At 51.6% G+C, this 25,452-nt stretch overlaps 1 protein-coding gene across 2 annotated transcripts in view; it reads right to left on the bottom strand.

The window, feature by feature from the left end:
• Nucleotides 1-301: 301 nt before the first annotated feature.
• Nucleotides 302-25,452, bottom strand: part of kif21b (kinesin family member 21B) — a 68,327-nt gene continuing 43,176 nt past the window's right edge. For both annotated transcript variants that reach the window (XM_064304741.1, XM_064304740.1), the window contains 15 exons: nt 25,319-25,452; nt 24,681-24,741; nt 24,218-24,275; nt 22,994-23,199; nt 22,040-22,114; nt 21,088-21,204; nt 16,203-16,241; nt 10,087-10,223; nt 8,603-8,783; nt 6,887-7,051; nt 6,303-6,420; nt 6,004-6,174; nt 3,592-3,791; nt 2,130-2,264; nt 302-927 (listed from right to left, as the gene is read on the bottom strand). The exon at nt 25,319-25,452 is cut by the window's right edge and continues 32 nt beyond it. In XM_064304741.1, coding sequence (XP_064160811.1) covers nt 2,165-2,264; nt 3,592-3,791; nt 6,004-6,174; nt 6,303-6,420; nt 6,887-7,051; nt 8,603-8,783; nt 10,087-10,223; nt 16,203-16,241; nt 21,088-21,204; nt 22,040-22,114; nt 22,994-23,199; nt 24,218-24,275; nt 24,681-24,741; nt 25,319-25,452 — 1,762 coding nt within the window. In that variant the 3' untranslated portion in view covers nt 302-927; nt 2,130-2,164. The remainder of the gene's footprint in view (nt 928-2,129; nt 2,265-3,591; nt 3,792-6,003; nt 6,175-6,302; nt 6,421-6,886; nt 7,052-8,602; nt 8,784-10,086; nt 10,224-16,202; nt 16,242-21,087; nt 21,205-22,039; nt 22,115-22,993; nt 23,200-24,217; nt 24,276-24,680; nt 24,742-25,318) is intronic.

Genomic DNA, 25,452 nt, shown 5'->3' with positions numbered 1-25,452 from the left:
TCCACTGGGGATAACAGAACATGAGCAGGGCAGAGTCCCGCACAGTCACACTACATCATTAAACACCATAAACCCTGTTTCAGCTGCCACCGCAGCTCTAAGAGAACACCCCCTCCACCACCCCCCCCTCCACATACAACCTTCAGCACCATCCTCCTCCAGTTCTAAAGAATGGTCACTCCTCTGGGGTCCCAACAGGAAATGACCTCACACGGGGAGGTCAGAGGTCAAGAGGTCAGTCAAACATGATCAGCTCACTGGAGGCAGAAGCACATTCCCCACCTGGAGGTCCCACAAGGGATACTATTTACCGAGCAGCTCTGTCCAGAAATGTCTTAGGATTATAGATACACCCCAGGCTCAGTACAGAAGGACACTTTTCTGTAAAGGGCAGTTTTTTCGTTGTCTCACATGAAGATACTTTTTAAAACAGAATTGGAATTATTCCGGAATGTTGCTGAAGGGTGAAGGGGTATGCGGCTGTATGCAGTGCCTCCAACACGAGTCACCATAGTTCAGCTCTTATAAAGAAAAGTGAGAAGAAAACTGAACTGAACCAACTTTTTCACTCGTTCTTTTCACCACTGGGTTTGTTTTAAAAACTTGATCCTCTATACATAACGGCAACTGAGCAACTAGGCTCTTTTTGAGGAATAAAAAACAGAAAAAAGCAAAGTTGTAGAGAGACTTAGGATGGTTAGCAGGACTCTCTGATTATCTTTCCATCTTTCGGGAATCCTGTAGTCCGGTCCGTCAGCCCAGAGATTCCCAGTCGGGATTCGGGCTGTCGGCCGCCCCGCTCCCCGAGTGTCGCTGTGCGCGGGCCCTTCCGGAAAAGGCCCTCTGCGTGGCAACCACAACCCCGACCAATCAGACTGTCACCTCTCCCTGCTCATCTTCCACAGCCAGATCTTCACCGACATGTCGCTGCACAGGGAGAGGAGAAGAGAGAGAACACAGAAGAGAGAGAGAGGGACAGGGGAGGGGAAGAAATGATGGAGTGACTCAGTTTTCCGGCGTCTTTGTACCTCCCACACAGGCGCGGAGAGGCAGACATTCAAACGCTGCGCCCCCGTCCCGCGAAGAGAGCGGCGCAGAGCCCCAGCTCCCGCTCGCCTCCCCCAATCACACGGGTCCCCCGCCAAAACAAACATCAGAACCAGCCCGTCGCAAAAACATCCGCTCTAAACGCGTAAATATAGCTCTGTTCTCTGATCTAGCCTCCTTCCACAGTCAGTCCCACGGCCAAAAAACTGAACTGAACAGTGAAGCAGAGAGGGGGGGCTGAGTCCGTGCTCCTTTTTGTTTTTTACTAAAGAGTTCCGCTCGCCAAACCTAACGCGGTCCCGCGGAGCAGTCAGTTTAGCTCAGGCTAACGGCGTCCGCTTTATCGCATCACAGCTGGAACCGCTCCAGCTTCCAGCGTGAGCAGGAGGAGACGGGCGTGGGAGGCTGCTAAATTCGGCCCGCAGCCTCTTCCTGTTTCAACCAAAGCTGGACTGCAAATTAGGAGGACTTGCGCGGGCGGCGTGTCAGAGGGAATTAAAACTAAATAAACTCGGCTCCACACCACGCAAATCAGGAGGACAGGAATAATGACCAGAGTTCAGCGGCCTTACATACAGCAGCCAGATTTTACCATACAGAAGCAGAAACAAGCCTCCATCTGGGGTTTGGGGCAGTAGACAGGAGAGAGAGAGAGAGAGGGAGAGAGACAGAGGGGGAAAAGGAGAAGGAGAGAGTGGGAAAGGGAGAGGAAAAGAGAGTGATAGGGAAAGGGAGGAAGAGATAAGAGAGGGGAGAGAGGCATAGAGAATATGAGAGCAAGACATTCAAACAGGTAGCCAGTGAGAGAGAGTGAGAGAGAGAGAGAAAGAGAGAGAAAGAGACTCAGGTAGGACAGTAAGCAGAACTGGAGTTTGAGAGAGAGAAAGATAGAGACAGCGAATCGGGTAAGAACAGACAGTGAGCAGTACCATACGTTGAGAGAGAGAGAGAGAGAGAGAGAGAGAGAGAGACAGTGAGCAGTACCGGAGGTTGAGAGAGAGAGAGAGACAGTGAGCAGTACTGGAGGTTTAGAGAGAGAGAGAGAGAGAGAGACTCAGATTGGAACAGACAGTGTGCAGTACCGGAGGTTGCCAGAGGGGGCAGTGTTAGTAGAGGCTCATGGGAGGCTGGTGGCGCGGCCCTTGATGGCCAGAACGCGGCGCGGCAGACAGGGCGTGAGTCCCGGCACGTAGTTCCACAGCTTCACCCGGCAGTCACTGCAGCGCCAGGAGGAAGAGGAGGAGGAGGAGGGGGAGGAGGAAAATGAGCCGGAGGAGGAAGAGGAGGAGGAAAAGCAGGAGGGGAGGAAGAGGAAGAAGAGGAGGAGGGAAGGAGGAGGAGGAGGAGGGGGAGGAGGAAGAGGAGCCGGAGAAGGAAGAGGAAGAGGAAAAGGAGGAGGGGAGGGAGAGGAAGAAGAGGATGGAAGGAGGCGGAAGAGGAAGATGAGGAGGAAGAAGAGGAAGATTAGAGATCAAAGCACACACAGATGTTAGTAGTGTTTGAAGGGGGAGCACGCCTTCACAAATTCACACAGCCACGTGCATGCACACACATACACACACTCACACACACACACACACACACATGCACACAGCCACGCTCTCTCTCTCTCTCTCACACACACACACACACACAGCCACGCTCTCTCTCTCTCTCACACACACACACACACACACAGCCACGCTCTCTCTCTCTCACACACACACAGCCACACTTTCTCTCTCTCTCACACACACACACACGCGCACACAGCCACGTTCTCTCTCTCTCTCTCACACACACACACAGCCACGCTTTCTCTCTCTCTCTCACACACACACACACACACACACACACACACACACACAGTAACGCTCTCACACACACACACAGTAACGCTCTTATAGAGCCCCACCGAGCCCCAGGCTGAACAGCAGGCTGACCTCACATGCTACGGCAGGCCCTGGCGCTCGGGCGGTCCCCGTGCCGGGCACACGGCTCATTAATATGCACCCTGCCGCGCTTAAGCTGCCGCTGATTAAGATTTCACTCCTTCTTTCATTTCCAGTCGCTATGACAACTGCCGGCACTTCACCTGGCCGTGCGGCGGCACCTGCACAGCGAAGTCTGGCGCTGATTAAGAGCCTCGCGGCTCGCGGCTCGCGGTCGAGCGCGTCTGGGGGGGTCTGGGGGCGTCACTAAACCGTAATCCGACCGCCCCTGAGATTCTGCGGCAGTGCGCCCCACACCAGGACCCGACCGATACACCGGACCGCCAAAATATCAGACCGTCATTCGCAAGTTTGGACCATACCTGCGCCGGTAAGCAAGGCAGACGTGTGGCCAATACAGAGGTCTGATGTGTATATATATATATATATGTATGTATGTATACTTATTTTTAAAACACTGAAACATGGGAGCCGCCATTTTGAAATCAGTCAATTCATCCCCTTCACACGTCATAAGCACCAAAAATGGGCAGAGAAGTGACAGTAAGTGGTCAACAGAGGTCATTGCCCCACTCATAGAAACTCCACTCCCATCCACCGGGGGGCGCTGTACCTGGAGGCGGTGAAGATCTGCTTGGAGTTGGTGCAGATGGCGTTGATGGGGCTGTCGTGCCCCCGGATCTCCCCGATGGGGGTGAAGTTGTCCACGTTCCACACCTTCAGCATGCCCCCCCGGCAGCCGCTGAGCAGCATGGGGCGGTTCGGCACGTGGGCCAGGGCACACACCCAGTCCTTGTGCGCGTTGGGGATTTGCTGGGAGGGGACAGACGAGACGCACGAGACGGGTCATGTGACGAGCGTGCGCACACACACTGAGAAACGCTTTACAGCTGGGGACTATGATTAATAACGTAAAATATTTAAATAGTTTAAAATACACCACAAAAAACATCCCGAAGTTGCTGATACAATATACAGAAAAGCAAAACATTATTACAAGCCTGGGAAAGACGAAATTTTCTGCATGTGCAAACGAGAATGTGTGTACGTGTGCGTAAGCACATTAGTGAATTTGTGCGTATGCATGCGTCTGAGGATGCATGCATATTTATGTTTGTTCGCGTGTGTCTGTGTATGCATGTGTGTGTATCCCCAACACCTGACTGACATTACACCCAACGCACCTTTGCTTTGACGGGCATCATCCTAAAAACCCAGAAATTCACTCTTTCCCCCATGTGGGGGGCATAAGTCTCTGGTCTTAATCTCAAGACCCACACAGTCCACTGAAACCCACACTACTCACAGCTCTCAGGAGCAGACTGGTCTGAAATGACCCCCAGCTGAGCTCGGCTAAAAGCAGCACTCACCCACAGACACCCCTCTGATGGCGCTGAACATTTCCAGCCCCCTTTCTCAAACTTGCTCAGAACTGCACAGCAGACCTTTTCCCTTTTCAGCACCAAGGGTTCACTGGCTTCAGACGCGGTGAGATATTACAGCTCGGCTGGCACCCGACGGACAGACAGACGGACAGACAGCCATGATTCCAGAAGGAGTGCTGCTTACACTGCAGGCCAGCCCACGGGCCCACGCCAGCCAAGGTGAACAGCACCCAGAACAGAGCCGCCTGAGCTCAATCGTCATGGCAACAAGGTGCCGAGGCTCGTCCCGATTTGCAAACGCTCGCTAATTAATGCGAGAGGCACGCGCAACAAAACAATTATTTATTTTATTTACTGCGCTTTTAAAAGTCGCAATAAAGCCCGTCGTTTGATTGCCTCCGAGACAAGAGTGATGGGGTTTAATTTTAGCCCCAGCAACCGGGCATCATTGTGTTCTCTCTCCACCACCAAGCCGCCATCACTGTGCTCTCTCTCCACCACCAAACCGCCATCATTGTGCTCTCGCTCCACCAACAAACCGCCATCACTGTGCTCTCTCTCCACCACCAAACCGCCATTGTGTTCTCTCTCCACCACCAAACCGCCATCACTGTGCTCTCTCTCCACCACCAAACCGCCATCACTGTGCTCTCTCTCCACCACCAAACCGCCATCATTGTGCTCTCTCTCCACCACCAAACCGCCATCATTGTGCTCTCTCTCCACCACCAACGCCATCATGGCTCTCTCTCCACCACCAAACCGCCATCATTGTGCTCTCTCTCCACCACCAAACCGCCATCATTGTGTTCTCTCTCCACCAGCAACCAGTGAGTGAAGACTCTCTATTTTATTTATTTAGCGAATGCAAAGTTCTAATCCTCCTTTCGGTCTTGGGAGAGGGCCAGCTTCAACGATGTGCTCCACTGTTTGCTCCTCTCCACATGCACACGGTGGGCTTGGGCTGCTGCCCCACCTGTGAAGGCTGGCCAAGCAGGGGTCGTGGCCAGCCCTGAATCTATTGAGGGTTGACCACTGTCTCCTTGGGGAGGACTCTCTGAAACTCAGTCACTATGTAAAATGGGACCTGCTTGTTTTAACTCTCCCCCACCCCCCATGGCCCCCTGCACCCTGCCCCTACTAGCAGATGGTTCGGTAGGGGAATGTTCAGTCTTCTCCCATTTCAAACCCCTGAACACAGCCAGGAGGGTTTCAACACAGGTCAGAGCGTGGCGTTAAAACAGGAGGTTAACATTAAACAGAATCCAGGATCACACCGTGACTCCCCAGGATCAGTCTGGAACAGTCCCTGGCCCTGGGTTCGAAGGCAGCGATCTCTCTCACACACTGTACCTGGATCAGTCCTGGACCCGTCCCTCTGATCGTGTCCCTGGGCGCTGAAGCAGCACTGCCTGACAGCACTCGATCCTATCAGTGGCTGAACGTCGCAGGCCTTGATACCAGCTGATCTCTGCACTCACACGACCTGACCATGATCAGTGTCTGATACTGTCCCAGGCAACACCACAGTGACTGCAAAAGGAACAGCGTCTTTACTCAGCACCACACTGTAACCTGATCAGTCTGGACCGGTCCCAGGCCCCGGGCTGGAAGGCAGCGATCTCTCTCACACACTGTACCTGGATCAGTTCCTGCTGCTCCAGATCCCATTTCTTGATCCCGTTGTCCCTGGAGCCGCTGAACAGCACGTCGCCCTGGATGGCCAGGCACTCGATGCCGTCATAGTGGGGGGGCTCGAAGTTGTGGGCAGGGCCTATATTACCCAGCATGCTCTCTGCCACGTCGAAGACCTGAAACCAATATACAGCATGTGCTCTGTATTACTGTCCCAGGGGGGCAAAGACACCACAGTACTGCGCAAAAACTGGAAATAACCGGTTTTTACCAGTCCCAATGTAACCTGAGAGCACGCCCTTACTTTGACATAGTGGTCCTTTGACCCTGTGATGACCTGGTCCTTCCCCCGGGTGGAGCGGCCCACCGTCAGGCACATCACCGACCCGATGTGGCCCGTCAGCTTCCCCATGGCCTGCATCCTGGGTCAGAACCACACCGGTTAGTCAGTCACCATCTGCCTTCAACATCCACACCTTCTTCCTACAACATCTACACCTTCCAACTACAGCATGCACACCTTCCAACTACAGCATCCACACCTTCCTCCTACAACACCCACACCTTCTACATACAACATCCACACCTTCTACATACAACATCCACACCTTCCAACTACAGCATCCACACCTTCCTCCTACAACACCCACACCTTCTACATACAACATCCACACCTTCTACATACAACATCTACACCTTCCAACTACAGCATCCACACCTTCCAACTACAGCATCCACACCTTCCTCCTACAACACCCACACCTTCTACATACGACATACACATCTTGCAACTACAACACCCACACCTTCCACCAACAACACCCACACTGAAGGGAGAGAAGCAGAGGACTCTGGGAAGGCCCTGGAGGACCGCGGGGCGCTGCTCACCTGTTGAGGTCCCAGGTGCGGACGGTGTTGCCGGCCGCAGCGTACAGCACGGTCCCGGCCGGGTTGAGGGCGATCTGGTTGATTTGGCACTCCCCCTGGGCCACGGTGATCGTCCGGGTCGTGGTTCCGGCACAGGCGTCCCCTGAGACCACCTGACCCGAAGACCTGCGCAGGCAGAGGGGTAGACACCTAAGATCAGGACCCAAAAGCCATTCAGCTCAAGAACGCTACAGGCTAGGGCTGCACAGCTAATCAGGAAAATCTGATGGACGGGTTCAACTGATTAGCGCCTGATTAGCGAGACGGATTCTCCACAAAACTGACAAGCAGGACTAGCATGGAGGCTAATCATGTAACACGCTGATAGAGTTAACTTAGCGGGTGAGCAGTGCAACCACGCGAGGAGCTCGCTGGTGGAACGGGAGGGTTTGGTCACCTTAGAAACCGTACGGCTGGTTTGGTCACCTTAGAAACCGTACGGTGGGTTTGGTCACGTTAGAAACCGTACGGCGGGTTTGGTCACGTTAGAAACCGTAAGGCGGGTTCGGTCACATTAGAAACCGTACGGCTGGTTTGGTCACGTTAGAAACCGTACGGCTGGTTTGGTCACGGTAGAAACCGTACGGCTGGTTTGGTCACATTAGAAACCGTACGGCTGGTTTGGTCACGGTAGAAACCGTACGGTGGGTTTGGTCACATTAGAAACCGTACGGTGGGTTTGGTCACATTAGAAACCGTACGGCGGGTTTGGTCACGTTAGAAACCGTACGGTGGGTTTGGTCACATTAGAAACCGTACGGTGGGTTTGGTCACATTAGAAACCGTACGGTGGGTTTGGTCACATTAGAAACCGTACGGTGGGTTTGGTCACGTTAGAAACCGTACGGTGAGTTTGGTCACATTAGAAACCGTACGGCTGGTTTGGTCATGTTAGAAACCGTACAGTGAGTTTGGTCACAATAGAAACCGTACGGCTGGTTTGGTCACATTAGAAACCGTACGGTGGGTTTGGTCACGTTAGAAACCGTACGGTGGGTTTGGTCACGTTAGAAACCGTACGGTGGGTTTGGTCACATTAGAAACCGTACGGTGGGTTTGGTCACGTTAGAAACCGTACGGTGGGTTTGGTCACATTAGAAACCGTACGGTGGGTTTGGTCACGTTAGAAACCGTACGGCTGGTTTGGTCACGTTAGAAACCGTACAGTGGGTTTGGTCACATTAGAAACCGTACGGTGGGTTTGGTCACATTAGAAACCGTACGGTGGGTTTGGTCACGTTAGAAACCGTACGGTGAGTTTGGTCACATTAGAAACCGTACGGCTGGTTTGGTCATGTTAGAAACCGTACAGTGAGTTTGGTCACAATAGAAACCGTACGGCTGGTTTGGTCACATTAGAAACCGTACGGTGGGTTTGGTCACATTAGAAACCGTACGGTGGGTTTGGTCACGTTAGAAACCGTACGGTGGGTTTGGTCACATTAGAAACCGTACGGTGGGTTTGGTCACATTAGAAACCGTACGGTGGGTTTGGTCACATTAGAAACCGTACGGTGGGTTTGGTCACGTTAGAAACCGTACGGCTGGTTTGGTCACGTTAGAAACCGTACAGTGGGTTTGGTCACATTAGAAACCGTACGGTGGGTTTGGTCACGTTAGAAACCGTACGGCCGGTTTGGTCACGTTAGAAACCGTACGGCGGATGGGGACACTCACGTCAGCGTGCGCACACACTTGGCCGAATCGCGGACGTCCCACACTTTGATGTAGGACGTGGAGACGGTGAACACCAGGCAGGAGCCGCTGCAGTATTTGACGGACACCACGTTGTTGGGGTGGCCCTTCAGCGTGATGATCTCCTGCCCTGTCACCAGGTTCCACATCTTACAGGTGCGGTCTGAGGAGAGAGAGAGCAAGGCAAACGCTACAGCACACGCAGCCCACAAAATAACTGCAGAAAAGCAGACCTGAATCTACCGGCGCCAAGCAATTTCAGATTTTCTGTTCTGATCTAAGGATCTACATCCCTTCTTCCTGAAGGTCTGGAATGAAAATGCTACACTCAGGTATTTCTGAAAATCTTTCACATTCTCAATGCAAATGAGAACACACACACACACACACACAACCACATACATACACATTCTTGCACGCACTCACACGCATAAATACATACCACACACATACTCTCTCTCTCTCACACACACACACACACACAGACACACACCACACACAAACACACACACCCTTTCTCCTGTGCAAGACAAATCTGATAAATAGTTCATTAAAAGCTCAAATTTCCAGGAGTACTGAGCAGTGTTGCTCCGTCTGTCACTGCGAACTGAAGTTCCTCTAATTAGCCTGCAGACTGCTATAAAAGACTTCTGCACAAAGAAGTAGATCAGCAGGCACGTCTCCCGCAACAGCAGGAATGCAGCAGGGAGGCTGATTTAACTCCAGCATATGGGGCATTAAGTGGGTGTGTGAAGATGATGGAGTAGGGGTGTCAGGAGAGGCACAGAAATGTTTCAGGCAAGCATTGAGGGAGGTGTGGCTTGTGTCCAGGGGGTGTGGGTGGAGCCAGATTTGCATATGTATGAAGAGCAATGCTTGGCCCCACCCTGATTCAGTGGGGTAATGAGAGATAGGCTGTACCCCTGATTCAGTGGGGTTATAACAGATGCTCTACCCCTGATTCAGTGGGGTAATAACAGACGCTCTACCCCTGATTCAGTGGGGTAATAACAGATGCTGTACCCCTGAATCAGTGGGGTAATAACAGACGCTCTACCCCTGATTCAGTGGGGTAATAACAGATGCTGTACCCCTGAATCAGTGGGGTAATAACAGACGCTCTACCCCTGATTTAGTGGGGTAATAACAGAGATGCTGTACCCCTCATTCAGTGCGGTGATAACAGAGACGTCGTACCCCTGATTCAGCGGGGTAATAAGAGATGCTGTACCCCTGAATCAGTGGGGTAATAACAGAGATGCTGTACCCCTGATTCAGTGGGGTAATAAGAGATGCTGTACCCCTGATTCAGTGGGGTAATAACAGAGACGCTGTACCCCTGATTCAGTGGGGTAATAACAGAGACGCTCACCCTGATCATAATAACGAGACTTACCCCTGATTCAGTGGGGTAATAAGAGATGCTGTACCCCTGAATCAGTGGGGTAATAACAGAGACGCCGTACCTTTGGATCCCGTGAAGAGCAGCTCATCGGTGGCGTCCAGACAGAGCACCGGTTTGGAGTGTCCCTCTGCCACAGACACACACTGCAGGGGGGCGGTCCTGCCCCCCTTCAGCCCCCCCATGGGGCTGATCACCCCCCTGCCGGAAACACACAGGTTATCAGCGACTCCAACAGAGGCGGGGGGCGGGGAGGGCATACGCTGCCCCCAGCATGAGTCCACAGACCCATTTCCTGTTCTGCAGAGCGACTCCCGTCACATCCAGGGAAATAAAGAGAGAGAGAGAGCGAGCGAGCGAGCGGCACTAAGCGGAGAACAGGCCCAGTGACAGACCCGAACTGCCTGTCAGACGCTTTAGCATCTGCGAAATGTGTTAACAACAGCGTGCGATTTTAATTCCGCTCCACTCCCACTCTGTGCTCGAATTTAGCTTTTCACTCATTACGCTGCGTCCTGTGCTTCTTCCTCCGAAAATAAAAATCCTCGCAAAAAACACTTGAGGCTTCGCTCCAAATAGCATCTGACGAAAAAATACTTTAAAATTTTTTAAAAAAACAGCCCGTGTTGTTTAATTAAGACGGCAATGACACTTCACAGGTCACTAAATAATTAAAATAAATTACTGAGGCCTCGACAGTCCAATGCCTTCCGTAACAGAAGTGCTCATTAAAGTAAGCGCTGGGTGACTTGTATGCTATTAGGTGCTATAAAGCTCAGAGGATTGCTAATGGGTCCGACCGCTAACTTTTAGCATGCGCAGAGCAGAGAGCAAAGATGGCGGTGAATATTTTAATGGTAATAACAAGTCATTAATACAGGCGATGGGGACTGTGTTTGACTTTTAGTACACTCTTTCACGGGGGGCGAGGGGGGGGGGGCAGTGATGTTACATCAGGGGTGTCCAGTGTTATCCATAAAGGGGGCCGGTGTTATCCATAAAGGGGGGGCAGTGTTACCCGTAAAGGGGGGCAGGTGTTACCCGTAAAGGGGGCGCGGTGTGGATGCAGGTTTTTGTTTTAGCCCAGGTCTCGATGGTTATGAAGGTCTTAATTGCCAACTGTGATAACTTTAGTTTAACATTAGTTTAATCAGGTACCTCAGTGCTGGGCTGAAATGCTCGGCTAAGATTGGACACCCCTGGGCTACACGGTTATGCTTTGAGGGACTGCAGCGGAGTACGAAATGGGACGGTGGCCAGGCACGGGCCACTCTGACTGCCAGAAAAGCAGATCGATTAGAACATTATAGTCTAGGCCCCGTTCCAGAAACAGCCACATCGACGACATCCTTCAATGCGTGGCAAAAAATGAACAGCTTGCTCTGGGAACATCGTTCGAAAAATCACAACTTGGGAAAGACAGGAAGACAAGAAAAAACCTCCAGTGGGTGAGTGAGTGTGTGTGTGTGTGTGTGTGGTGTGCTTGTGTGCGTGCGTGTGGTATGTGTGTGGTGTGTGGTGAGTGTGTTGTGTGTGTGTGTGTGTCGTAGTGTGCGTGTTGTGTGTGTTGAGTGTGTGAGTGTGTTGTGTGTGTGTGTGTGGTGTGCTGTGTGTGTGAGAGTGTGTGCGTGTGTGTGGAGTGTGTGTGTGGTGTGTGTGTGTAGTGTGGTGTTGTGCGTGAGTGTGTCGTCTCAGAGCGTGCGTGTGAGTGTGTTGTGTGTGTGTGTGTGTGAGTGTGTGTGTGTGTGGCGTCGTGCGAGCGTGCGTGCGTGCGGCGTGCGTGAGTGTTGGTGGTGTGTGTGTGTGTGTGGATGTGTGTGTGGTGTGCGCGTGGTGGGTGTGCGTGTATCTGTGTGCAAGTGCAAGTGTGCGTGTGTGTTCTACTTTTATTTTTAAAAGTGTGTGTGCTTCAAGTTTCGCAGCATAAAGTTAGCGCACAAAAAAAGTGTCTGGCTGGCTTTATGTAAATAAATAAATGTTCAAACACACTGTTCTTTCGCTGTTAGCATTTTCTGAACAATTAAGCACCAAGGAACTTCAGCAGCATCTCACTTAGGGCTCGATGAACGAGCTCCACACACACACACCCACACACACACACACACGCATTGCAGACAATGCCATGGACATGCAGGCTCATTCAGAAGCAGTATATCATGGAGATAATGAATGCTGGGTAATGGGTAAGCGTACCCCCAAAGGATCATGGGAGACAATCTGAGGAAATTTCCCATTGTTCTCCATGACTGAATGTATATATAATGCATCGTTCCAAATGGTTTTCTCACTGAAGGAATCGGTGTTTGTGAATTCCTTTAAAGGGCCTTAATTCATAATTTATAAATGTTTTCAATGAAGACTACCTCTGCTTCACCCAAGGGTTGGTACGTGTTGTGCGGCCATGTGTGTGTGTACATGTGTGTACGTGTGTGTATATGTGTGTGTGTGTATGTGTGTGTGTGTGTGTGTGTGCGTCCGTGCGTGCGTGCGTGTCACCCTGGACAATGAAAGAACAGCCCGCTGATGTTTTCATAATTGAGGGTACTGCGGGGATAGTTTTCCTAATTTCCTTTCATTCTTTCCCCCCGATTTCTTCTTAAAACAGTGAGTTTATGTTACATATTTTCAGGTGTACAGTGTAATATTAACGCAATAGTCATAACTATGCACTGCCCCCTTGTGGAGAGAGCTGGCATGAGCCATGGGGTGTTCTTGGGACCCAGACCTGCATTCTGACAGGAGGGTTTGTCTTTAATTTGGGACTCTGTTTCAGTTTAACTTTGCTACTGTTTCTGCCGTCCTTTTCCCAAACCCAGTTTGCAAATCTCTTCCTCTGCTGCCAATTACCACAGCTGCTCTGTGATTCCATATCCCACGATGCCTTGCCTGTAAAAAAAATAAAAAATAAAAAGTTTCTCTCTCTTTCCTCTCAGAAATAACGAGGTCCCCCCGCTAGCGAGCGGCGCGTCTCCCGAGACGGGAACAAAGCGAAGATTGGTCTCTGGCGAGCGCCGGTCACAGTCTCTGAAGTCCTAATTATGCAATCAGAGAGAGCCAGCGCGGGACGAGGGGGGACGGGGCGCGGGACGGGGGGGGGGGCATGATTAGGGACACGCTGGGGCTGGGTCACGGGCTGCCGGGGGGAGAGGGAACGGTGGAGATCAGAACAGGAGGTCCCCCAGGCAGGACAGGCTAGGGAGTTAAGGACCAACCGCAGACTTATTCGTGGTGCCCAGCAAGGGCGCCCCCTTGTGCGGTGGAAAACAAACTGCAGGTCACCCAGAGCTCCCCCAGTCACTGTGTTTAAAGAAATAAACGCTCTCTCTCTCCTCTCTAACGAGCACAATGAACGTTTCTGCCACCGAGGCAAGAACAGGACTGGACTGAAAAACTGAAGCGCTGCAGAAAAGGGGGGGGGGCCTTCACGAACCCCCGAAATCTCTGCAGTCAGGACGTATCATCCGTTCCGCCTTGATTGGTGAATATAAGTGATTGTCAGCTTAGAGTAACCCCACCCATCACGGCTTCATCAGGAACATCCCCACACTGCTGTTTAAATGAGGACTGTTTTCCCAGAATTCCACAGGGCACCCAACTTACCAAAACTCCTTTTTTCAGCCACCACCCCCTCCCCCACCAACACCCCCACCCCCCTACACACACACACAATTCAGCACAGCCACCCAGCTGACACACAGTGCTGTGCAGTCAGTCTGTCTCTGTTTCCCAAATGCCCAAACTCAAAACCCACGTGGAGAGAGAAGCCACATGCATTTCAGCCAAAATAAAAAAAAACATAACATAATAAAAAATATTAAAATATACAAATAAAAGCAAAATGCATACTGGTGTAGCACAGTAATGGTGGATATAGAACACATAAAAGCCGAACTGCAGCTCCACTGCGCACGGTGCTGTGGGGCAATCCGATTCCCCCCGAACCTGGAGAGAACGAGCAGCGGCCCCCCCATGCCCACCCCTCACCCCCCCTCCCCCCAGTCACAGAAGAGGAGCTGGGACAGAGGCACAGAGAGCTGCCAGATTCCACCCTCCTCCTCCCCCAGTGTGTTTCACAAGAGAGAGGGGGGGCCGAATGTGGCAAGCCTGAGTGGGATGGGTGTGGGGGGGGGTGATGTTATCTGAATGAACCCTGATCAGGACGCTCTGTACCTTCAGATTGCGATTATAAATTTCCGGTTGGCTTTAAAATGGCTCAATATCGGCACGACTATAACCGCAGATTCAACTTTCTGAAATAAAGAACATGCATCCAATTAAATTTTCAGAGAGCAAATTGCCCCTCCTGCTGGATTCAAAATTTAAAAAGACCAATTAGGGGTTTTATAGCAAAAAGCAAATATCAGCGTAACTATAAAACCAACTTTATGTACGAGTACAAATTAGTGCGACTGATAATAAAAATGCACTGCACTGCTCCTCGGAAGTTATGAATTTTGGAATTTCAACGTGCAACAGTCAAACGAAGAGGCTTTGTTTAAAAAGTAAATAACTGTACCACATTAAGATAACAGCCAGTCAGTCCTAGGGCGTACCGGTGAACCATTTGGCAAGTTTAAAACCAGAATCGGCCACACTTTGGACTCCCAATTACCATAGAAAGTAAACACAAAGGCGGTGGTGAACAGTAGATAGCGCACTCTCTGTTACTGCACTCCACACCACAGATGTCAGAGGTCACAGGCATGGGGGAACAGAGTGCATTGTGGGAAAGCAGCTTACTGTGAAGTGTGTCAGGAAGGGAGCCTATCGCCTCTTCACACAGGACACTGACACTTCAGGCTCTCTGAACCTAAAACTGACTGCAAGGCCTTGGGTCTATAGCTAGTAAATACTCCCATCAGATATTAAGCCTTAGCAAACCAGTGAAATTCCAAAAAAGATATTCTTTAAGCAGTAACTGGAACTTCCAACGGGATTGTGATTATGGAAGGATTATTTGCAGAATGCATTTGCAGAAATTTAGATCAATAAGGCTGTTGTTTCAAGATATTTCTAAGACAAAAGAACGATTTAAAAATACATTTTTAGTTTTATTTTGTGGGGGGGGCAACCCTGGTCCTGGGGGGCCGTAGGGTCTGCTAGTTTTCGTTTTCACTTTAAATACAACAACCACTTAGGGCAAAGATAACCAGGTGAGGTGAGTTAACTGTGTAATCGACAGCTTTACTTGATCAATTGAGTGCCAAATACAAACAAAGACCAGCAGACCCTGTGGCCCCCCAGGACCTTGGTCAGCCAACCCCCCCCCCCCGGCCACCCCCACTCTAGTGTAGGAGGTGAACTGGAGGCCGTGCCCCCAAACCAGCAGATCTGCATGCGAAAGCTGCGTCTTATTCTCCTGCCCTCAGAGGAGCCTTAATCACTGCAGGAAACGGAGGGACACAGAGCCGATAATATCCAAACAAATGAAGCGCAGCGACCGTGCCGGCCTAACTGCCGCTTTGAGAGGCGTTCGCTAGCGCCTCAGCCGCCCAGTTAGATCAGCAGGAAAATGCCCAAACTCGACAGGGCGAGCCCAGAGGCCTCGGTTTTAACATGGCTAATATTCAGAGAACGCTCTGTTTCCCGTATTACGATTCGCACATCTTAAAAAACATAATCTGATTTAAGTGCATCGCCTCTCCCGCTGCATTCCACGTGGAAAAGAACAGGTGAGGATTTCTCGATGTCTATGCCAAGAAATGAAAACTCTTAGACACTGTTTTGCAGGGAATGTGCCATGCACTCAGATTTTCCAAGGAAACTAAGACTGGACTGTGTTTAATTCTGAATAACCTTTCATAAGTGAGAAGACTTGGAAGAAGGTAATGTCACATCTTATCCTACATGGACTATAACGCAATCAGCTCATCATTAATTTTACAGACATTTTTATTTCAGTAAGATTTAAATTCATCGATTTCCACCGAGGCCAGATTTTTCCATCACCGTCTCTACCATCCACAGGCTTCCTGTCCATAAGGTTCATTCAGTGCTTGGAGAACAGAAAACAGACACGTACTGCGGGACAGGAGGTGGAGGACGACCAGAGGACAAAGCATGCAAACAAAGAACGACTCCGCCCACAAGATGGAGGAGAGAGGGGCCGCAGACCACCAAACAGGCGAGAGAGAGAGAGAGAGAGAGAGAGAGGAAAACGAGAGACAGACAGATCTCTACCTGAACACCTCCGACAGAGAGGAGTCGCTGTCATCCGACCTGAAGACAGAACAGCAGCAGGGTTAGGGGTGGGAGGGGCTGGGGGGGGGGGGAAGGGGTAAGAGACGGGGGAGGGGGGGGACTCTTGGAGGGGAGGGCAGCAGACACGGAAACAAGGGAAATACAGGTTAGCAGGACAGAATATGCCAAGTTCATTAGAGGGGGGGGGGGGGGGACATTAGAGTTTTCACCACATAAGGAAGTACACCTGTAATCAGATGCACTTCAGGTAAAAAAAAAAGACTATTTGCTCCAGAGCACACCTCAGTCTTGAAGGAACTATTTACAGAATACTGTAGAGGGAGGACTGCAATAAAACCACTGTGCTGTCTCATTTAACCTTATCAAACACACATTGCTAAATTTTCTAAGAGGACTTGTCACTTGAAGGCTGAGGTGCTGAAAGGGTCTCCAACAACACACAGAAGAGTCGTTGTTGAGGCGCGGGAGGACTCTGCAGCAAACGCTTTCTCCGGGGAAGACGGTTTTGGACAGGCATTCAGTCAGGGTCAGGTGTCCGTGTCAACACCGCTCTCGAGGGCATGCCGAGACAGAACACCCATTCATCCCGAAGCGCTGCTCAAACAGACAGGCGTGTTAGACAGGGACACGTCAGCGGGTCCAGGACCGGTTATGTAGCGGCACAGAACACCGCCTCCTCCCGGGAGACTGAGGTCAGAGGTCAGGCGGTGCGCTCTGTCACGCTCACGTCACCTGCTTTTTCACACAGGTGAAAGGCTCGAATCAGAGAAAGGAGCAAATTTCTGTTTCCAGGGTCACACCCACGCTCCTCACACCAACACGAATCTTCAGTACAAAACCGAGACCATGATGCATCAGTACCGTTCGCCGCCCGCCCGCCCCCCTCCCTCCCCCGGGACCCCCACACAGAAGCGTTGAGCAGACCGTATTAAAGATGCTCTTCATTAATAAAGAACCCAGAGGCCCTCATAAGAGTTCCACCCCAGTGGCTCGGGCAGGACGGGACGTTACCCTCCCGGCTGTCTGACAGAAGGAGGCACAATCCAGCCCTCAGGGACACAGAAACACGTTCATTACTGCAGGGTTCAGACCGCAGCTCTGCAGGGTTCAGACCGCAGCCCTGCAGGGTTCAGACTGCAGCTACACAGGGTTCAGACCGCAGCTCTGCAGGGTTCAGACCGCAGCTCTGCAGGGTTCAGACTGCAGCTACACAGGGTTCAGACTGCAGCTCTGCAGGGTTCAGACTGCAGCTACACAGGGTTCAGACCGCAGCTCTGCAGGGTTCAGACCGCAGCTCTGCAGGGTTCAGACTGCAGCTACACAGGGTTCAGACCGCAGCTCTGCAGGGTTCAGACCGCAGCTCTGCAGGGTTCAGACTGCAGCTACACAGGGTTCAGACCGCAGCTCTGCAGGGTTCAGACCGCAGCCCTGCAGGGTTCAGACCGCAGCTCTGCAGGGTTCAGACCGCAGCTCTGCAGGGTTCAGACCGCAGCTCTGCAGGGTTCAGACTGCAGCTACACAGGGTTCAGACTGCAGCTCTGCAGGGTTCAGACCGCAGCTCTGCAGGGTTCAGACTGCAGCTCTGCAGGGTTCAGACTGCAGCTCTGCAGGGTTCAGACCGCAGCTCTGCAGGGTTCAGACCGCAGCTCTGCAGGGTTCAGACCGCAGCTCTGCAGGGTTCAGACTGCAGCTACACAGGGTTCAGACCGCAGCTCTGCAGGGTTCAGACTGCAGCTACACAGGGTTCAGACTGCAGCTACACAGGGTTCAGACTGCAGCTCTGCAGGGTTCAGACCGCAGCTCTGCAGGGTTCAGACCGCAGCTCTGCAGGGTTCAGACTGCAGCTACACAGGGTTCAGACTGCAGCTCTCAGGTTCGACCGCAGTACAGGGTTCAGACCGCAGCTCTGCAGGGTTCAGACCGCAGCTCTCAGGGTTCAGACCGCAGCTCTGCAGGGTTCAGACTGCAGTACACAGGGTTCAGACCCGCAGCTCTGCAGGGTTCAGACCGCAGCTACACAGGGTTCAGACCGCAGCTCCAGGTTCAGACTGCAGCTCACAGGGTTCAGACCGCAGCTCTGCAGGGTTCAGACGCAGCTACACAGGGTTCAGACCGCAGCTCTGCAGGGTTCAGACCGCAGCCTGCAGGGTTCAGACCGCAGCTCTGCAGGGTTCAGACTGCAGCTCTGCAGGGTTCAGACCGCAGCTCTGCAGGGTTCAGACGCAGCTCTGCAGGGTTCAGACTGCAGCTCTGCAGGGTCGACTGCAGCACCAGGTTCAGACTGCAGCTACCAGGGTTCAGACCGCAGCTCTGCAGGGTTCAGACTGCAGCTCCAGGGTTCAGACTGCAGCTACAGGTTCAGACGCGCTCTGAGGTCAGACTGCAGCTACACAGGGTTCAGACCGCAGCTCTGCAGGGTTCAGACCGCAGCTCTGCAGGGTTCAGACTGCAGCTCTGCAGGGTTCAGACCGCAGCTCTGCAGGGTTCAGACCGCAGCTCTGCAGGGTTCAGACCGCAGCTACACAGGGTTCAGACCGCAGCTCTGCAGGGTTCAGACCGCAGCTACACAGGGTTCAGACTGCAGCTCTGCAGGGTTCAGACTGCAGCTACACAGGGTTCAGACCGCAGCTCTGCAGGGTTCAGACCGCAGCTCTGCAGGGTTCAGACCGCAGCTCTGCAGGGTTCAGACCGCAGCTCTGCAGGGTTCAGACCGCAGCTCTGCAGGGTTCAGACCGCAGCTACACAGGGTTCAGACTGCAGCTCTGCAGGGTTCAGACTGCAGCTACACAGGGTTCAGACTGCAGCTCTGCAGGGTTCAGACTGCAGCTACACAGGGTTCTAGAGCTGCCAGCTCACAGGGTTCAGACTGCAGCTCTGCAGGGTTCAGACTGCAGCTACACAGGGTTCAGACTGCACTGCAGGGTCAGCTGCAGCTACGGTTCAGACTCTGCAGGGTTCAGACTGCTAAAGAGCTCTGCAGGGTTCAGACTCGCAGCTACTGCAGGGTTCAGACTGCAGCTCTGCAGGGTTCAGACTGCAGCTCTGCAGGGTTCAGACGCAGCTCCAGGGTTCAGACGCAGCTCCAGGGTTCAGACCGCAGCTCCAGGGTTATCAGACCGCACGCACTCGCAGGGTTTAGACTGCAGCTAGCACATGGGTTCAGACTGCAGCTCTGCAGGGTCAGTCTGGCTTCTGACCGGTAATTCCCAATGCAAATTTACAGTGAAGAAACGGGCGTCATTTTCCACGGGTGAACAAAAAAAGAAAACGGGGGTTTGCTAGGAAAGCCCTATTGGGGCATGACTACAATCAGAACTTAAAATAACAGGCTCTGCAGCAGAGTCATTCATCCAGACCTTTGTAAGGCAAAATTAAGTACAATAAAATAATTCTGCCCAAAACCATTAACACCACGACACTTGCATTAAATAATTATTCAAAGTTAAAGTTAACAATTTTTTTTATACTGTAACCATAACCATCTAACCATTTTCACGCCCAATACATTGAAATAATTTCACATGAAGCATTCAAGGGCAGAGCCACAAAATCAGAAGGAACGGGATAAATGACAATCTGCCCTAAATGGATGAACACTTTTTCAATTTGCATTCTAGCTGATAATGCAAAAAACAAAAACTGGCCCAGAATAACGATTATATGATGCTATATAATATAAGCCCATAATAATCGTCAGAAATCTTAAGATGCTTCTGTCTTCCACAATGCCTAACAATATTGGCCTTTCATAAATCACATTCCGACATCAATTGCTGAGGCATACAGAGTTACACCAGCACGCGCCGTCAAACACAGAGAACTTCAGAATAAAAAGCATCCGCGGGAACCGCCTCAAATGACCACCTCAAACCGCCCAAGCGCTGTCGATTCCATTAATGACACACGCTGTCATAAAGAAAATCATCCAGGGAAAGAGGCTGGGTAATTCACTCCGCGCTAACTCACCAGCTCGCGCTAAAATAACGAAAGGCCTGTGATGTCACAGCGGGCTCCATCGATTCCTCCTTTAGCAGGCGGCGGCCGTCCCTGCTGATCGCGGGATGAACGCATTTAAAAAACGGGAGATCGGTAAACCCCCCAAAGCTGTTCTGAATCAGGACCCCACGGGAGATAAATTAAACCGCTGCTTTTTCTCACGCTTAAAAAACTGCGATCAATTACGAGATCCTGAGAAAGTTCGCGTAGAACGTCTCGCATCCGCAGTGCGCGTGAGCATAAATCATCAGATGCGTTCCTCTTTTAACTTCCATCCGTAGGCATCTGACAAAACCTATTAAATACTCGCAATGTGAGATTTTCAAACGGGAAATAATAACAACCTAAAAAATAATTTTAAAAAAAAGATACGATCTAAAAAATTCCAGGAAGTGTGTTAGGTTGGCCTAACCAAGCATTACGATCAGGTGACGCGGACAGCTAATCCCAGAATATTTTACGGGCTGAACTCCACCACCCTGCCGGGTGTAGTTTACTCTTCCCTCTCAGTGTTAACTCCAGGCTGTGGCAGCATCAAGCCCTGCTCCAAACTCGACTTTAACCGCGAAACCGAAGGCATTCTTCATACTGCACTGCGACTGCACACGCTCAATTATGCACGTGACCCCACCAGACTGTTACACTTCACGCTCCTGGTCATTTTCTGGTCCGAGGCAGCAACACATTAAGATAATTTTTTTTTTTTAAGTTCAAGTGCTGAAATCTGCAGAACACCCTGAGGGATTCAGTACTGACGCTGCGTAACTCTGATTATAAAACGGCTCTTTGGCGAAGCGGCAGGAACACTAAAGCCGATAAGACCGAAGCAGACCTGCAGCGGCAGCGTTAACGCACAGCCTCCACTCACTTGTCCAACGCTGACCCCTGGCTTTGGTGACTGGTAAGGCGGGAGAACACGTTGCGGTCGTTTCGGGGCCGCAGAGGGGGGGACGAGGGGGGAGTGTACCCCACCACGTCAGGTGGTCTGCGGAAGAACAGGGAGAAGGTGATCACGTGACTGGCGAATCCCCACAGCTCAGTGAACAATCCAACTTTAAAAAGGATTTAAAAATAAATGAACCATACACAACAACAGCGAAACTGAAAACTAAATACCTCATATAAAAACATAGCTAGGCTTTAAAATGCCTGAGACCATTCCTTTGGGATAGGAACATTACCATTGCGATGCCACAGCCTGATTAATGGGCCTCTAACCCCGGGTGGGATCACATGGATTTGTGTATGATGGCCCTCGGGTATTCTCCCTGATTTGTTAAGCTTGTAATCTGGTCTGATAACGGTCTCCGCTTCTATAAATAAAGACGCATGACTGCTACCCCAGATCTGCCTGTTCTTTGTCTCCAGGCAATCGCTACAGTATTTAAAAGCTTGCTGCCATCATTGCCATCTTAATGTGGATGGTTTTCTCGCTCTGTAAACCGTCACTAGCATCGCTTTCAAAATGGCCACTTGTTATGCTGACACTCGACACGTTGATCATAAAAGTTTATGGAGGCAAAACCACTCAGAGAATGACCCTGGAAATGGGGGTTGGTCATACAGAAACACAGAGAAACCCGCCATGGCAGTGCCCTGTGTAAACCGGTCTGGGGCGGCCATTTTACATTACCCCTGACAGGTCTCAGTGAAACGCAGCCTATCCCACTGACGCTCAGATCTGAGGTCCGTTTCAGCCTCTTCCACCTCATCCCCACATGAACACGGTAACTGCAGGTACATTCTGTTACACCCCAAAGACACACTAACGGGATCGGCAGGATGTATGACAGCTTGTATGGCGTGCTGTGTGAACGTACCTGTAAGGCTGCCCACGGTCATACGACTTCCTCCGCGTGAGAGGGGACGTGTCTGACGCGCGAGATTGCCTGGGACTGAGATATAGACAGACAGTCAGACACACAGACACAGACAGTCAGACAGACACACAGACACACACACACACACACACAGACAGACAGACAGACACAGGCAGACAGTCAGACACAAAGACAGACACAAAGACAGACAGACACAGACAGACAGACAGTCACACGGACAGACAGACAGACAGTCAGACACAAAGACAGACACAAAGACAGACAGACAGACAGTCAGACACACAGACACAGACAGACACACGGAGAGACACACAGACAGACAGACAGACACAGGCACAGACAGACACAGACAGACAGATAGTCAGACACAGACACAGACAGGCACAGACAGACACACAGACACAGACAGACAAACAGACAGACAGACAGACAGACAGAAGGACCTTAATCTAAAGCAGCTACTACTAACTGAAAAATATCACAGTTGGGCTTTCAGGGAACATTAAGGCAGCTGACTGGGCTCTGCTCTCCATGGCCCTGGGCACCAGCAGGTTTATAACAGGGGCTCCTTGTTTATTCAGCTCCTGTGGCTAACGCTTCCATTATAAACTGAGTCCTTGGTGAGCAGCCCAGCCAGGTGAAGTGGAGCCGGTATTACTGAGGCAGAGTTATGGCAGCAGTGTTAACCCACAGCACAACACTCAGGAGCTTTTTCATGCACTCAGTATCTCTATCAGCAGGACCAGGGTATGCCTGCATCTCCTCTGCAGGTGGTGTTGTACAGGTGTGGTACAGTGGGACAGGGCAGCGGGACAGGCCGGTGGGACAGGGTTAGGGTTAGGGCAGTGGGACAGGGCAGCAGGACAGGGCAGCGGACAAGGCAGAGGGACAGGGTTAGGGTTAGGGTGGTGGGACAGGCCCCTCTGTACTCACAAGGTGTGCCCGCGGACAGGCAGGCTGATGGTGCGGGACACGCGCTCCCTGTAGTGACTCTCCGCCAGGGACAGGCCCAGGCCCTCCTCGTGGATGTCCGTGAGCGAGGCCAGCGACTTGGTGATGTTCCGCGTGGCGGCGTCCATGACGGGGCCCAGGTACTCCGCCGACACCGCCTTCATCTGCACCGACAGCCGCGGCTCCACCTGTCCCCAGAGAACAGCGCCTCCTTCAGAAACTGCACGGTACTACCCCACCTGTCCCCAGAGAACAGCACCTCCTTCAGAAACCGCGCGGTACTACCCCACCTGTCCCCAGAGAACAGCGCCTCCTTCAGAAACCACGCAGTACTAACCCACCTGTCCCCAGAGAACAGCGCCTCTTTCAGAAACTGCGCGGTACTACTCCACCTGTCCCCAGAGAACAGCGCCTCCTTCAGAAACCGCGCGGTACTGCCTGTCCCCAGAGAACAGCGCCTCCTTCAGAAACCGCGCGGTACTGCCTGTCCCCAGAGAACAGCGCCTCCTTCAGAAACCGCGCGGCTCCACCTGTCCCCAGGGAACAGCGCCTCCTTCAGAAACCGTGCAGTACTACCCCACCTGCAGGAACCACACAGTACTGCCTGTCCCCAGAGAACAGCGCCTCCTTCAGAAACTGCGCGGTACTGCCTCTCCCCAGAGAATAGTGCCACCTGCAGAAACCATGCAGTACTTCCCCATCTTTCCCCAGAGAACAGCGCCACCTTCGGAAACTGTGCAGTACTTCCACACTGCTCACTCTAGCATCAGCTAGCACATACTGCCACCTTCAGAGCACACAACATCAATACACAAGTGCACTGTACCAATGAAAATCGGCTAGACTAGGATCATACTCTCACAGCACCACCTACCCTTGACCTTTCACCCAAGTGCACACTGAATTAATTCAGGGAGGTAGGTTCCTGACATATTAAAGAGGTCAGTAATACATGCTTTACACGTACAAAACAGAGAACTTTGTTGTCTTTTGTAGTGACAAAGGAATCAAAAATCACACACCTGATCATTAGAAAAAGGGCCTTGGAATCTTTAATGACCACAGTGAGTAGGGACCTCAGTTTAGCATCTCAAAGGATGGACACATACATAAAATGTTATGAATAAAACACAGATTAAAGAATCCAGAGTTAAGCAGTGTCACGATGGTCTCTGTCCCCTGTCTGATGAGAACACGGATTCCCACCTTCAGCTTGAAGTCATCCTGACTGGCAGAGCCCTTCATCTGGCAGGACTGGGACAGACTGCAGAGAAGAGAGAGAGAGAGGGAAACACGTTTCAACAGTCAGCCAGAACCAGTCAGCCAGAACCGGAATCAGCCAGAACCAGTCAGCCAGAACCGGAGTCAGCCAGAACCACAGCCAGCCAGAACCAGAGTCAGCCAGAACCAGTCAGCCAGAACCACAGCCAGCCAGAACCAGAGTCAGCTAGAACTAGAGTCAGCCAGAACCACAGCCAGCCAGAACCACAGCCAGGCAGAACCGGAGTCAGCCAGAACCACAGTCAGCCAGAACTAGAGTCAGCCAGAACCACAGCCAGCCAGAACCAAAGTCAGCCAGAACCGGAGTCAGCCAGAACCAGAGTCAGCCAGAACTGGAGACAGCCGGCTGGGTCAGCGGTGATGTCAGTGAGGGCGAGTGTGACCTCACCTGCCCTCCGACGCCTGGCTGAACTCAGACGCCTCCTCATCTGTGCTGCCGTATCCATTCTCTGCAGACACATAACACATCACATGAGCACTAATACAGCATTATGAGCACTCATACAGACTCATACAGCACTTATGCAGCTTTATAAGCACTAATACAAACTCATATGAGCACTAATAAAATTACACATTAAAATTGATTTCCATATTTGCGCATATATGGGGTGACACTATAGGGAGTTGTGGGTCACAGAAAATGCATCTGTGCATCAAACGGGATTTAGTTTTGAATTTTGGGAATTGCTGAGCCAATAACACAACCAATTCCGCAGTTTAATGTAGACGGCCATAACTACAGTTACATATAGAAACACTAGAGGGCGGCAAAATTCCGTTTATGTGAGCAGCAGCCAAGTACAAGCTTCTATAAATAACGGGTCAGGCTGTCAATTAAAGCCAATAGGACAGGCTCCACTTTAAAACAGAATAAATTACTGAAGGGTGCTGAAGCTTGAAAGAGAGAAGAGGGGAGTAGAAGGTTGACAACTGGGGAACAGCAAGGCCAAAGCAAAATGAGGATAAGAGAAGGCTATGTGAGGAAGATGATGGAGAGCGCCAGACTGCGAAGGCCACTCTCACCCTGCTGGACGTTGTGAATGAGCGCCTGCAGCTCCGGGATGTACTCCGCCTTCTCCCGGAGAGCGTCCAGGATCACGTGATTGTGTGAGGAGCCAATCACGTCCGTCTGCCTCAGCTGGCCTTCCAGCAGCCGG

Source organism: Anguilla rostrata, chromosome 13 (assembly GCF_018555375.3).
Source record: "Anguilla rostrata isolate EN2019 chromosome 13, ASM1855537v3, whole genome shotgun sequence".
In the NCBI taxonomy this organism is placed as follows: Eukaryota; Metazoa; Chordata; class Actinopteri; order Anguilliformes; family Anguillidae; genus Anguilla; species Anguilla rostrata.
This window is presented reverse-complemented; position numbering and strand designations above follow the sequence as displayed.